Consider the following 13,972-nt stretch of genomic DNA (forward strand, 5'->3'; position numbering starts at 1 on the left):
ATGCAGACAAGGCCAGTAAACTTCCCCCTAAAAACACTGCACAGTTCACAGTCAAAGGCGGTGCATTGCATATTCCCTTTCATCTCTGCAGCGCCTCTGAGACAGAGACAGGAGTGGGGTTTGAAAGGAGGGATAAGGGTTGCAGTCGTGGGGGGGGGGGGGGAGACAGCTCGGCTGAAATCTTTTTTTTTTTTGCCCCCAGGGGTGTGAGCTGCTGTTGCTGCTGTTCCCCTTTTCCTCTCTTTGTCTGACGACTGATTAACAGAAGGCAAGACTAAAAAAGAGGGAATATAAATTCTATACAGCAACAAAAGCCTCTGGTGTCTCCAATAGCCACTTTAAACCCACTCACGCAACTGAAATCAAAAGAAATCCATTGTGTTCTGTTTGTACGGACTCAGTTATTCTTCTTCTTCTTATTATTATTATTATTATAGCTTCAATTTGAATGTTGGAATGTGGTTGTGGTCTGAACACACGTTATCATTTGTTGCTGTATATATTATGGGTGAATATTTGGCAGCTTTGCTATCTTTTTTGCTAATTAACATCAATATTTTATATATATATATGTGGGTATATTATATATATGAGTATGAGAGTGTGTGAGAGAGAAAAAAGAGAGAAAGAGAGAGAGAGTACAGCACAGGTGCAAATACATAAATACAAAATAAAAGACTGTGATAAGCCTGCTCACATGATTTAATAACGCAGTGTGAGTTGGTAATCTGTTACCTATTAACTCAGTTGGTCTTTAAAACCATCCCACTAATGCTCTGAAAGTGGCACATGGAATAAATTCTATTCATAAAGAGGTTTTGGAACTTTGCTTATACATCATATAAGTCTAACCTGGCATCAGATGTTACAAGTTCATAAGTTAAATAGAGGACCATAATAATGAAACAGATGTGAATCATTTCTAGATTGGATCATACGAATGCAGCAGATTCTCAGGTTCTCAGTTACCCAACTGATTCTCTGGACCTTTTTTCCCTAGATCCTTTCACACACAGTCATGTGTCATGAGGAAGGAGGACTTTGCTCCACTCATGCACAGGTCTTGTGATGTGCGCAGGTATCTCGTCGTCACAGGAACAGACGCTTGGCCGACATTCATCAGGTAAAGACTCTGCTGCAGATTGCCTCACAGTAGTGCCTCCATTTCTGTCAACGTCTCCACTAAACTGATCGTCAGCTCCATTTTTTTCTTCTTGGCTTCGTCATAAATAGGCATTGTTTTAAAATTACTTAACATGTTCCTGCAGACTAAATCTTCTAAACCTTAAAGACGTCCATTGATTATCTTTTATGCATATTAGGTAATATTATTGGAAAGCCGGACTGCTACAACACGACTGTCATGGAACTGAAGAGCGACCTGTGGCACACCCAGACGCCGAGCGCTTCCTCTTTACGTGACCAGCCTACCTTGTTCCTTCGGGACAGATCCACATCTGTGTCCCAGCTGGTTTCCAGGTGACTGAATCCTAACAGCTCAGTGACCTCGGTTCTTGTGTTTGTAGACATGTGATATGATCTTTGTGAGCAGGTATCAGATGACAACGGAGAACCATAGTCAGGAAAATGCAGAAATCAAAGCAGAAGCAATAGCAAAACAGGTATTTATGTGACATTTCTTAGCTCCTGGTGTTAGAGCGCTACAGAAAGCTCATGTTTCTCCTCCAGATGTCATCGCTGGTGACTACAAAGCCTCACGTAGAAGCGTTGGACAGAGGAAATGACAACAAGGACCAGTCTCACTCCAAGACAGGATTGACACGCAGCAAGTCCATGGGCAGCCTTCAAATCAAGGTGGTCTCCTTCCAGAGCTTAAAGGCCCGTTTTGAGTCAAAGGAGGACACACAGAAGAAGGTGACCAGCAAACAGTCAACCAGCAGGTCTGTGGAAGCCACACAGGAGAAGACAGCGGAGGCCAAACAGGTAAAAATGATAAAACGGCAACAGTCTAAGATGATGATGATGATGACAACGACAGGTTTAGCTACTTTTCTTCACAATTCCTTAGATTGTAATTGGCAAAGTCCCTGGGAATGGAAAGTGGGTGTGCCGGAATAAAATATGACCTCCGCAAATGCTTTTATTGCAGCAGTGACTCAACTCACTACATTTATCTAACAGGTTTTAAAGAATGCTACATTTCAAGTGTGTGAATAATCTACTTTCTGTCTGTTAGACAAATGATCCTCCTCTGGAAACTGAAAAACATCCCCCAAAATCTTTGAAGATGAAAGGAGACAAGTGGGAGTCCCCACAAATCAAGACGAGTTTGGTCCGTAGCAAGTCGACAGGGAGCCTTCGGAGCAGCTCTGGGTCCATCGAGGCCCTCAGGGCTCGCTTTGAGTCCAAAATGGACGCACAGAACATGGCCCGAGGGGTCAAAAACAGCCCAGCCTCCATCAAGCCAGCAGAAGTCCTGCAGGTGACAGACAGAGAGGCTGAAGGAAAGAGCCTGAAAGAAAAACCAAGGAGCCAAACTGCTGACGTCCCACAGAAGGAGGGAAAAGATGCTCCATCATCTCAGAAGGTAAATCAGGACCAACTATGTGTCAAAATAGCTGACAAATTTCAATCAAAGGTTATATAATATACAGAATATACAGAAATTCATGCCATTTATTTACAGATGACCAGATCACCCCCCCCCCCCCCCCCCAAAAAAAAACAAACATTTTTGTGGCTGAAAGCAGCTGATGAATGTGTCTCTACAGGTGGTGACCAGGCCAAGAGGAGAGATGAGGAAGACAATAGCAGGCATCGACTTTGAAAAGATGGTAGCCATTAAAGCTGGTGGGTAATCAGATTCCAACCATCCAGTCCATACACGACTTTGTAATTAGTCGTATTTAGCAAATGTGTAAAATAAATAAATAAATGTAACACAGCGAAGACTGAGCTGACGTAGATGTGGTTATAATAAGGGTTATTTATAGATTTATGACGCATAAGAGGAATCACTGGGCTAAAAATTCAAAGGTTATGAATGAATCGGTTTGCAGAATGAAAGGGGGGGCAGTGACTGTGCAGGAAGTCGTGATTGACTCAGCCTGGTGTTGGCAGAGGAGGGGACAGGGACAGAAATAGCTGACTTCCAGGCTAGAATAAGTGTGGAAGGGTGAAAGGTTCAGCTGTCACCGGGGCGAGAACAAGAGGGAACCACAGAACACAACAGGGAAGCAGAACTGAACACATTTAAGAAAGCCTGAAAGGAAACAGGACAGACAGGACAGAGGGAACTGGGCGCTGATCACCTGTGAGTACAGATGTGATTCTTTAATGCTGCAGGATTCGCCCTTATAGAGGATGATCATTTTAGTGCCACGGAATCTCCATGGAGTCCGAGCAAACCTTGTTCTTCTGCCTATTTCCTACTAGTGAACAATTTTAGGTCCCTTTTAGACTCCCGCTTGCATTTGTAGCCGACCTAAATCTTCATATCTGAGTCACTGGGGGTTGGGTATCAGTCCTGCTTCACAGCAACAGGGCATTTATAACTTGACCACATGACAGCTGTTACCTAATATTCTCCGTTCCACACAGAATACCGATGTGGATATCAGCTAAAAAGCAGCTTACGTTATAAAAATCAGTCTAGTCTTTCATTTTGGTTTATTACCATGATAAATCTGTGCACTGAGCGCTGCGTCTTTCCTCTCTGCAGATGAAAACAGGCAGTCATTTACAGGTTTCAGGGACAGCTCCTTCGAACCAACCAAGGACAAACTGAGCGTCTCTGTCAAAGCCATCTCTGCCCTCTTGCTGTCGAAGGGGGCGCCTAAAGAACCGGCAAACGGGCTTTTACAAACCGTAAATATCTCACTGATCTAGTTTGCCTGTGCTCCCCAGTGTGTAAACTCCCTACTGAAAACCACATTATATCAAGGAAATATAATTACTAGTGTTTTAACTGCAAAACTGATTATTCATTCCAACAGGCACAAGATCAGTCACCTCGGTCTGGGAGAACATTCACCAACATCAAAGTAAGAGAGAATTTCAGATACCGCGTGCATGTGATAACACGGCAGCATTCAGATGTAAAGAACGCATTTTAAAAATCACATTCAAGGTTTGTTTGTGGCTGCCTAATCCACTGGGAACACAGTTAACCCACTGACCCATCTTTGCATGTGGAAAAAGAACATGCATGAAGGTAACAAATGGCATCAGTGCATGCTCACGGGATTTATTTTAAGAACATCATTTTGTTCTTCAAAGATGGCGGACAATTCCCGACAAACAGCAGAGGACCCTCATCCGCCTGTTTCAGGCAGACAGCAGCCCTGCAACAGGTCTGACTCACGCTTCCTGCCTGTGACGGCCCAGGTTGTGAAAGGAAATCTACATCAGCAGAGGCAGAAATGTGAGCTGAGGAGGCTGCTAAAGCACACCCACCCAGAGCTAAAGAGGCTGAATGATGTTTTGGATGAGGAGCTGGCTGAGGTCTTGAGCTCCGACACTGGTGGAGCAGCTGAGGAAAGTGGATACGAGGGAGAGGTCCTGTCCAGACGCTTGTTATTTGAGAACCGCTCTACGACGGAAGCGTGTTTCGCTCCCAGGCTGCCAGTGGGAAGAAGTGAAAACAGCAAAATAGCAAAGTGTGAAACGCAAGAAGAAAGTGTGAAACACAATGAGGAGGATGATGGAATAATCGACGCTCGAGCCACGAGGAAGATTTTTGAGGGTCAGTCTGTGAGTGAACTCCCTTTATTTGAGGATCAAAGAGGGAATGCCCAAAAATCAAAACAGGAGAGCAAAACTGGGAACCTCCAGAACAGAAACAAGGAAGCTCTTCATTCATCGGGCCCGCTGCACCCGCAGAGCCCCGACTATGAATTCTCTGGTACAGATGGAAGCCCCTTTGAGGATGAGACAAGCCTTAGAAATATGGACGCAGAGGAAAAACTCAAAACAAGTGCGGCTCTTTTCAACAACAATCCTTTCATCGCGGCAAACATAGAAAAGGAGTCAACAACCCATAATGCAACAGGTGACAGTGGGGAGCACAGAGACTGTTTGACAGCCAATGTCAAGAAGAGAGCTTACTTGTTTGAATCGCTGCCGTTTGATAAGATCAAGCATCAGAACAAGGACGAGGTGGAGGCGATGGTGGAGAACATCAGAGACACGCTCGAGTGTCTCCATCATGCTAATGTCATACATTCAGACGGCTCCATCATTGAAGTCAGTGAAACGATGATCGCCAAAAAGGCCAAATTCACACTGACAGATGGCGGGCCCATGATAAAATATGACGAGGTGGCTGAAGGTGGAACACAGAACTTCATCCTGCAGCTGGTACCACGTACACACCTCAAGCCTCGGATCACTTATCTGAAAGAGGACAAGAAAGGGAGCATTGAGGCCACAATAGTGAACGTTGGATTTCACCAGGAAACGGAGTGTAAAACTGCCCAGCTGGTTCAGGTTGTGGAGGATATTCTCCATCAAGACAACTCCCTGAGGAAAGGCGTGATAATCCAGCAGAATGTGGAAGCATGGGCTGAGGTCATCGTTTACTCCCTCTACAAGTATTTTGATGAAGACGATGTGAAAAGATACTGTCCTCCACAGGCAAGAGAGTATGAGGAACTGCAGCCAGAGAGCGGCGCTCAAGAGCCAGGTAAAGGAGAAGCTGGGTCACTAATGAGCTCCAGCAAACATACTCCCAAAGACCAAACCCTCACAGCATCAATAGGGCCTGAAATCATAGCAAAGGGTAACGTTAAACTGTTTAAAACCTGCATTGAGACGGGAGATTTAGAGTATTTAAAAGCGTTTCATGCCGAGCCAGCAATGGAGGAATTCCCATCTATCAATAATGTGGCCATCCAAGGCCTGGAGCTTCACCCTGCACAAATGGATAACCAGGCAGACACATCAGAGTGGGTCCCCGTGGATGTGAAAAAATTGAAGCACATGTTCTCCGGAGATAAAAGTCCAAACCAACCGAAGGAGGATGAAGAACAGACTCGAGGCCAAGACAGTTCAGGTATGTTTACAGGTCAAACCATGAACCCAACATCCATTGGTAGCTCCGGGATGATCTCCCAGCAGAAAGTAAAGGAAAACCATACAGCTACACCATCGAAAACAAGCACTCATCTTCAGAACCAGGAGGATCATGTCATCCACAAAGCTGAATTAGTTGAGGTTTTAGCCGACTGTGATGAGATTTCTAACCTCCAACTTGCAATAAATGCCCTCCAACAAGCTACTAATGAGGCCAAAACATTACAGGAAAAATCTAATGTTCAAGAACATACAAGGCCAACGAGTGATGTCGAACAATTAAATTTAGCAAACAAAAATACAGAGGATTATCATCGAGTCACAAATAATGAGACACACAAACCGTCCTGCGCCAGAATGGGTCCCGAAGGCCACTCTGGGTGTGCGAGTAGTTCAGAAACAGTAGCAGCAGAGCAGGAGGGCGAGGAGGTTTTTGAGGGTAAACTACAAGCAGCTTTAGAGTCTCTAGAGAGATCTAACATTAATGTCACCAGAGGAGATTTCAAAGCAGCCATGATATACAGAAACTCATCCAAAAGTCCCCAAAATGCTGTACATTGTTTCACTCAGGCACCTACAAAGCAGATTTACCCTCTTTCCAAACCTAAATCTGATCAAGGACAACACAGTGAAGAACATAAAGACACATCAAGACCAGGGAGTGCTGAGAAAGGCAGGTCTGCTGGTCCAAAACCAGCAATTCCACCAAAGCCAGAGCATCTGAAAGTCAAACAAGACATTCACTCAACCAATAAGAGTCTAGCAAATGAAGAACCTGGTTCAGCAACTCTTCAGCCAAACCAGCTCAATGATGGAGAGAGGCACCAGGACAAAGGTTCAATTGTCAGCACAGAAGAGGAAAATGAAAATGGACGACAGAATTTAATGGTAGGTGAAAAAGTTTCATCAGCTGAGGAGAGCATGACTAAAGCAATGGCTGTACATTTCCATGAAGAAAGTCAAAAAACAGAGAAAAAATCTGTTATGAATGCGCCCAAAAAGCCAAAACGAGTAAAAATTGCCCAGCTCGACCATAAAAGCCCAAATATGGAAGCCCAAATTCTCACAGGAAAGTTAGCCAGTTATCCAAATATCTCCACCGACGCTGAGGGAAAAGACCCGATCGATAAATCAGTGACGCATGAAAGCAAAGTGGAGATGAGGGAAAAGAAAGGACGTTCTGAGACGGAGGCAGAACGCCGGCAGCGTCTGTCAGTCCACATGGACGAGATCGTCAAAGGCAACATCACAGCGGCCATGGAGATTTTTGACAACCTGCGAAAGCAGGAGGAGCTGCAGAGCCTTCTCAGTCGAGTTGAGGAGATAGAAAAGGCCACCAGCGGGGTGGATGTACGCTCCCTGCGGGGTGTATTCGAGAATGTCCCACACTGGGTGGTCAGCTCTAACAGAAAGAAGCCAAACAAGGTCAACGAAGAGAAACAACAGGAGAGGACGCCCTCAACCACACACAGTGTTGGAACCAAACTCTCTATGGAACATGTGTTTGGAAACCTGGAGAGAGCCAGCGAGGAAATTCTGAATCTAAAGGAACAGACTTTAGCCAGGCTCGTGGACATCGAAGCAGCCATAAAGAAGGCTCTTTATTCTGTATCAACTTTGAAATCCGAGTCGGACATTGCCGGTTTATCGAGCCTACTCAAAGAGTCAATGGGTACTGACCAAGGTTCTCCATCCGCTGCTAACATTAGCAAAATTAGCATTGGATCGTACAGAGCAAAGCCTGTGTTGAAATGGGAAACCCCTGCAGAAGAAAGCGGACCTCTCCAAGGGATCCAGCCTGCAAGTACTGGAGTAAAACATCAGCCAAGTCCTTCACCTTCACCCAACTTCATTTCCATCCAGTCTGCTGCCAGACAGACACCAGAGTCTAAAATCTGCCCAACATGCCTGCAAAGTCCTAAAACAGAGGAGAAATTCCTGACAACAGCAACCCTCACATGTAACGGAGAGAGGAGAGGCCAGGAAGAGTCCTGCTACAACCACAAACGAGAGGTCAGCGTGCTGGAGGTGCAGACGGACCACAAGGGAAACACTATCACAGTCACTGAGAGGACGGATCCCTTTGGGAACAGGGTTTACTCCTCCAGAGCTTCCATCATCCCCGTTCCTCCAGAACCATCCATGGGTTAGGCTCAGAGGTCCTACCGGCCATCAGACAAGCACAGTTTTAGCAATTATTTTGTTTTTTGTGTCAAATTTGTGAGGTGATGTTTCAGGATGTATTTTACTTTGAACTGATTTGGGGTGTTCTTTTTGAAAAGTTTTTTTAAGGCCCAACTTTTTTCCCCAGTTCCAACCAGCTTGTCAGGAGATGTGCTCGGCGTGTTTGAAGCCGGTTTATCCGATGGAGAGGATAGCCACACACAAATGTATATTTCACAAAGCCTGCTTCAGTTGTAAACAGTGCAAGAAAAAACTGAGGTGAGACATTAAAATATTCTTTAAGAAAATCTACAGAATCATTGATGATTTAATTCTGTTTTAATCTTCAATTGAGTGAATTTTTCAGTACTAATGATTGATATTGAAAATCATACTTCAGTATAAGAAATTTCTCATTTCTCAATAATAATAATAATAATAGCAATGATGCGTTCATGGCACTCTGGAAAGACTCACATGTCCTATTTCTTGGTCCATTTTGGAGGTTTTGAATGAATCAAGATAAAAGATAAACTTTAAAAAATGAACAATTAGCATCTGATTAAGTAAATTTAATGGGACAGATGAGCTTAAATGCGGAATATTTAAAAACAGCCTGTTAATTACAAAGTACCACGCGCGTTTAATCTTTTAAGGAATAAAATTGCCACTACTGACAGACTCTGTTCATTCATAGCGTGTCTAATTATGCACCTTTACACGAGGAATTCTACTGTACATTTCACTACCAACAACTGTTCAGAAGAAAAGGGAACTATGATGAAGGCTTTGGATATGCTCAGCACAAGAACCGGTGGCTTCTAAAGAAAACAGAAGATAATATTCAGCTATAGACGAAGATATTCTGTGATAGTAAGTATCACATGACTCACCTTTATGGCTGTTCTTTGTTGTTGTAGCGATAATATCCATGGTTACAATGCAGTGTGTTTTTATTCTCAGCCTACAGCCACTCTTTGAAGACATATTAGGGGTCCTCAAAAAGCTCAACTGTTGTCAAGATTTTACTATGTGAAATCATTGGTTAGTAACCGATTAAAATTGTTGATCAGTCGTTACCAATTTCTGATTTTAAAATGTAAAAAATGACCGTCCATGCATAGCACTGTACAGCTGACTTCCTGTTTGTCATTTACATGTGTAAATGGGCCATGTATGAGTAGAGAAAAGTGATTTTAAAGAGAAATTAAAATGGACATCACGTGTACAGAAGAATTTTATGTTATCCGCATTTATTTTCAACTAGAATGGATCCAAAACCCTGGTATAATATCATAATTTTTAATCAAATTCAAATGATGAGGCTAAATTTATATATAAAATGATTATTTTGATCATACCCTATTTCATGTATGCCCCCTTTGTCTTGTCTTGTCAGACAGAAAATAAAACAGTTAACATTTTTAACACATGTCATAGCAACCGGCCCCAAAAGGGCAATGTAACGCTCTCCTTTTACTCCTTTTTCACAATCATCTGTTGTATGACGTAAAAGGATTCCATATCTGCATGCTTCTTTCTTTAGTTTACTCACCATTCGAACTTTCTCCTCCCGCCGCCCTCTTTTTAACTTCACGTTATTGTCATTGTCATTTTTATTGTTATTGGCTTTTCTCAACTTCCTCCGAGTTACACTCAGGTGTAGGTAGTTGACGCAATGGGGCCCATTCCGTTTAGTTTCTACGGAAACAACTTTGCGCTATTGGAACAGAATGGTACACTCCTCGCAAGTCGCCTCTGTTTATCCTACAATATTTCGCTAAAACCCCGTATAATGTGGTTTTAAAAAAAATTGCAATGGGGGGGAAATGTACTTAGAAATTTTATATTTCTGTCTCAATATTTTATTTTATTTTTTTAAGACAGTGTATATTGTTTCAAAATACAGACATTATTAATGGCTTAAAGATGTAGAAATGCATTAAATGTCAATATTAAACCAACAAATGTCAACAGGAGACATATTTTTAATGCAAGACTGTGACAGGTACAATAAAAAAAATATTAAAGAGGCAGAGTTTACTCGTTTACTCACTGAGAGGAGTGATGTCAGAAAACAGCAACAGACATTCAACGTAAATGGTTTCAATGGTTTGAATTAGACCTTCAAGAGATTGTCCACAGCAGGATCATCCTCTGTCCGTTCCTGTTTAGTTTTCCTAAAACATATAAAATAGATTTTCTTCACATCTGCATTTAATGCTGCATCTTTCACAATCTATCATGGCCATCATTAAATATGCACTCACTTGACTTTAGTGTGGTCTTGAAGTTCAACATTAAGCGTTTCGGGTAGCAGCAGGGACAAACAACCTGCAATTAGCGGAACTATTCCATATATAAGCATAGGGATCTTGTGGTGGTAGACCTCCAGGAGTCTGATCAGGGGGGTGACTGTTCCCGCCACGCGACCGCACACAGAATTTAGACCCACACCATTCTGCCTGCAAGAAAAGAAAATGTCTCCTCAGCCTCGATGTCTTTTTTAAAGATTTAAATTTCATACATGCTGCTGTTTTTATATATCAACAGATTTGAAATAACAATGCTGTATATTCATGCATTTACCTTCAAAAGAGAAGTTTTTTAAAATGTTTAGAACGTTACCCATGAGGTCAATTCACCTCAAAGTGGTGGGGTAGAGTTCTGGAGTATAAACATAAGCTGTGCTGAAAGAGGCAGATACAAAATATTTCCCAAGTACAGCGATGACTGTAACCACCAGAGGAAGGTCTGAAAATTGAATGCAACAATCCATGTTGAAGAAAAAAAATGAAAAAAAATCCAATAATTAAAAAAGCATACAAAACTCTGTACCTTTTGGAATTGCAAGGATCAAAAGACAAGCAGCACCCCCAAAAGACAGAAAACCCGCTTGGCTTAGTCTCCTCCCCAAACGCTGAGTCAGAACAAAATTGCTCAGGACTGCAGGAATTTCCACAATACCAAAGATGAACTGAGTGAGGAAGATGTTCACGCCGAAGTTTCCGACATTCAGACTCAATCCATAATAGAGCATACTTGATGAAAACCTGGTGTCAGATTTGGAGAAACAATAAATTTAGGGTATCATGAGTAGCATACTTTTTAATTAAACATTTTACACCAAGTGTAGCTCAGCAATGACGTGAAATCCAGTGGCTCATCCATCTATGAGGGAATTTCTTATGTTTCCTTGAAAAAAACAAACCTACCAGATAAATCCCATGATGAGTGTACGATTTCTTAAATAGGGTGTGGTAAAGATGTCCAACATGTTCTCTTTCTTTCCTGCGCCCTCTATTTCCAACTGATCAAAACAAAGGAAGAAGAAAAATATGGTAATAATGATATACAGGCTTTTTCTTCTTCTACTACCTACACCCCCTGAACTTTTGTTTGTGGCAACCCATGTTGCTGCCACCCGCGCAGGAGCCGTTGTGGAAACAGTGCGGCCACAGATTATGCAGATTTGTGCCAATATTCTTTCAAGGGTTGCTGATCCACTTTGTGTGACTTGAAACTGCAAACAATCTGCTCACAGAATCCTTGAGAGATTGTTCTCATTTGGATATCCCAGCAGAATCAGAGCAATAACAGAGGAAATTCCAAAAGTACAAATCGCACAGACCTGTCAGCTATGATGCTACAGACCTTATCTAACAGATTCTGCGGTATCTTCCTCCTGTTCACCCTTGCTGCCCTCAGAAGCTCCTTTTGCACCTCTTCCTTCTTGCCCCGAGTCATTAGCCAGCGGGCAGACTCTGGGAGAAGCCTGAAGGAGAAAACAGATCCAGAATCAGTGACGTTCATAACATTTCTGTCAGACTTGTATTAGTGACTCCAGATGATGCCTACCAGTAAAACAATCCCACGAGGAGAATCAGAGGGCTGAAGAAGATGAGCTGCAGCGTCCTCCAGTTGCTGATCAAATAGGCAATTCCAGGCAGCAGCATCAGTCCAACAGGGTAAGAAAGCAGGATCATCGTGGTGCAAAATGCCGAGTGTGAGGGACCAGTCCACTCTATGCCTGAAGGACAATGATAGATTCACCTTCTCTTGTATAACAACATCATGCAAGGACAGAGTCTGTTTCACTTTCAGTTCAACAAACTCATCTCCGGGGACACTGCAGGCAAGACAGAGGTTTCTTTACTGGTTTGAAAAGTGCAGTTCTTAACTTACCTATCACAGTTGCTTGCATTACAAGTACTCCTGTAACCCCACAGAAAAATTTCAGGATAATGTAAACATAAATGTTGGGTGAGAAAGCCGAGCCAACGCCACACAGCAGCAGACCAAAGAGGCTGGATATGGTGGCAAAACGTCGCCCATACCTAAAAATATAACAGAAAAAAACATGTATATTTAAAACAAACAACAAAAAAATAAAGCAATCTCTTGGTATATCACTGGGCTGGTAGACTTTTACCACCTGATTATTTTTTAAAAATGGGCAATGCCATTGCTTCATGCAACATGACCCAAAGAAGACCCAAGATAAATGCTGCCCTCTCGTGTTCATCGAGTTAGTTGCAGAAAGACATTAACAGTCATGTCGGTACAGCGGTGAATCGGGATTAAACGACCATATTTACATTGTTTAAAATGTCGAGACTAAATTGTATCTTTTTATTATTACATTATTACTATATATTATTTGATAACTGATGCTTTTGGAGCGTACCTGTCAGAAATCGCCCCAAACAAAAGGGATCCAATCAGACATCCTGCCATGAACATGGACTGAGAGGCCTCAATGAAACCCTTTTCCTCACACACAAGATCCATCTTGATGGCAGAAATAGTAGTTAAAAAGGTAAAATTACACAGTATCAAAGAATAAGTGGAGTTTCCTCATTTACCTCTGTCACAATAGTGGAAAATTCAATAGAGGCCTCATAGTCCCATCCATGTATGCATTCGCTTGTCATGTTAATCCCGTAACCTTCAATGGCCTCCAGATCCCAATCCACGGGAGTGAACATCCTACAGCTTTCATACTGCCCATACTTGTTTACAGGCAGGGTGAGATTCCTTTGTCTCTCCTGGGTCAGGTTGGGTCCGCGCTCCAGGATCCAGTCGGTGTTGCAGTGATGTGGGAAGCTCAGGCCTGTGAACACTTGACCAATCACATTAAAGGCAGAAAATATGCTGGGAAGGCACAGCGCCAGCAGTAACCACTTCTGAAACAAACCAAACTCCCCAGCCTCTTTCAAAACCTGTCCAAAAGTGCTCATACTGACGTACGGATGGATCTCCTGCTCTTCCTTATTGAAAGGAAGTGTTGTCAACAAGCACTGAGTCCCACATGCTGTGGATCTGCAAGGAAAGGGTATTATAGTTGATGCTGCTTATTAATATTTAACTCCTCAACTGTTTCAGCATCTCGACTCTGATAACCTCACTACACTTACAATGTACTTTAAACTGTACACTATAATCTTTTCTGCAGTTAGCTAAAATCTACTTTTAGGTTGTATATTTAAAAGAAGTGTCAGTAAACCTGTAGTCTACTGTGACCTTTTGGACCTTTCTATCAGCTGACAAATTCCTTCTTAAATCTCACAGATAATGCTTAGTTGCTGCTCTCCAATCTAAATTTCACACCCTGGTGGTTCCTTAGGGGGTGGTTGTTGTTAATCTAGCCCAGAAAACCGATGACATATTCTAATATTAACTACAGAATGTGGCGATGATTGACTCTGTTGCCATAGATCAGAACTGATTTTAAGTCCAGCGGAATGTGTTTTTCAATGGACATAAAGCGCCTGGT

The 13,972-nt window shown here is 42.6% G+C and overlaps 2 protein-coding genes across 3 annotated transcripts; one reads left to right on the forward strand and one right to left on the reverse strand.

Annotated features, from left to right (window-relative positions):
• The first annotated feature begins 812 nt into the window (after positions 1-812).
• On the forward strand, positions 813-8,475 carry LOC130514037 (xin actin-binding repeat-containing protein 1-like). Its single transcript, XM_057013402.1, has 9 exons — positions 813-1,123; positions 1,323-1,479; positions 1,553-1,622; positions 1,690-1,944; positions 2,198-2,548; positions 2,733-2,811; positions 3,683-3,828; positions 3,957-4,004; positions 4,240-8,475. Exons 1-9 carry the CDS (start codon positions 1,069-1,071, stop codon positions 8,182-8,184), a joined length of 5,106 nt encoding a protein of 1,701 aa, XP_056869382.1. The 5' UTR covers positions 813-1,068; the 3' UTR covers positions 8,185-8,475.
• A 1,691-nt stretch (positions 8,476-10,166) lies between these two features.
• Positions 10,167-13,701, reverse strand: LOC130514038 (solute carrier family 22 member 13-like). Of its 2 annotated transcripts, XM_057013403.1 has the most exons (10): positions 13,062-13,701; positions 12,884-12,987; positions 12,382-12,533; positions 12,055-12,226; positions 11,851-11,971; positions 11,412-11,506; positions 11,035-11,249; positions 10,842-10,950; positions 10,467-10,661; positions 10,167-10,376 (listed from the first exon to the last, which is right to left on the reverse strand). In XM_057013403.1, the coding sequence occupies exons 1-10, from the start codon at positions 13,434-13,436 to the stop codon at positions 10,316-10,318; spliced, it is 1,599 nt and encodes a 532-aa protein (XP_056869383.1). In that variant the 5' UTR covers positions 13,437-13,701; the 3' UTR covers positions 10,167-10,315. The 2 variants fall into 2 exon arrangements, 1 of the variants encoding a protein (XP_056869383.1); XR_008946890.1 differs by lacking the exon at positions 10,167-10,376 and having other exon boundaries at positions 10,466-10,661; positions 10,786-10,950.
• Positions 13,702-13,972: the final 271 nt, after the last annotated feature.

Source organism: Takifugu flavidus, chromosome 17, assembly GCF_003711565.1.
Source record: "Takifugu flavidus isolate HTHZ2018 chromosome 17, ASM371156v2, whole genome shotgun sequence".
NCBI classification, from domain to species: domain Eukaryota; kingdom Metazoa; phylum Chordata; class Actinopteri; order Tetraodontiformes; family Tetraodontidae; genus Takifugu; species Takifugu flavidus.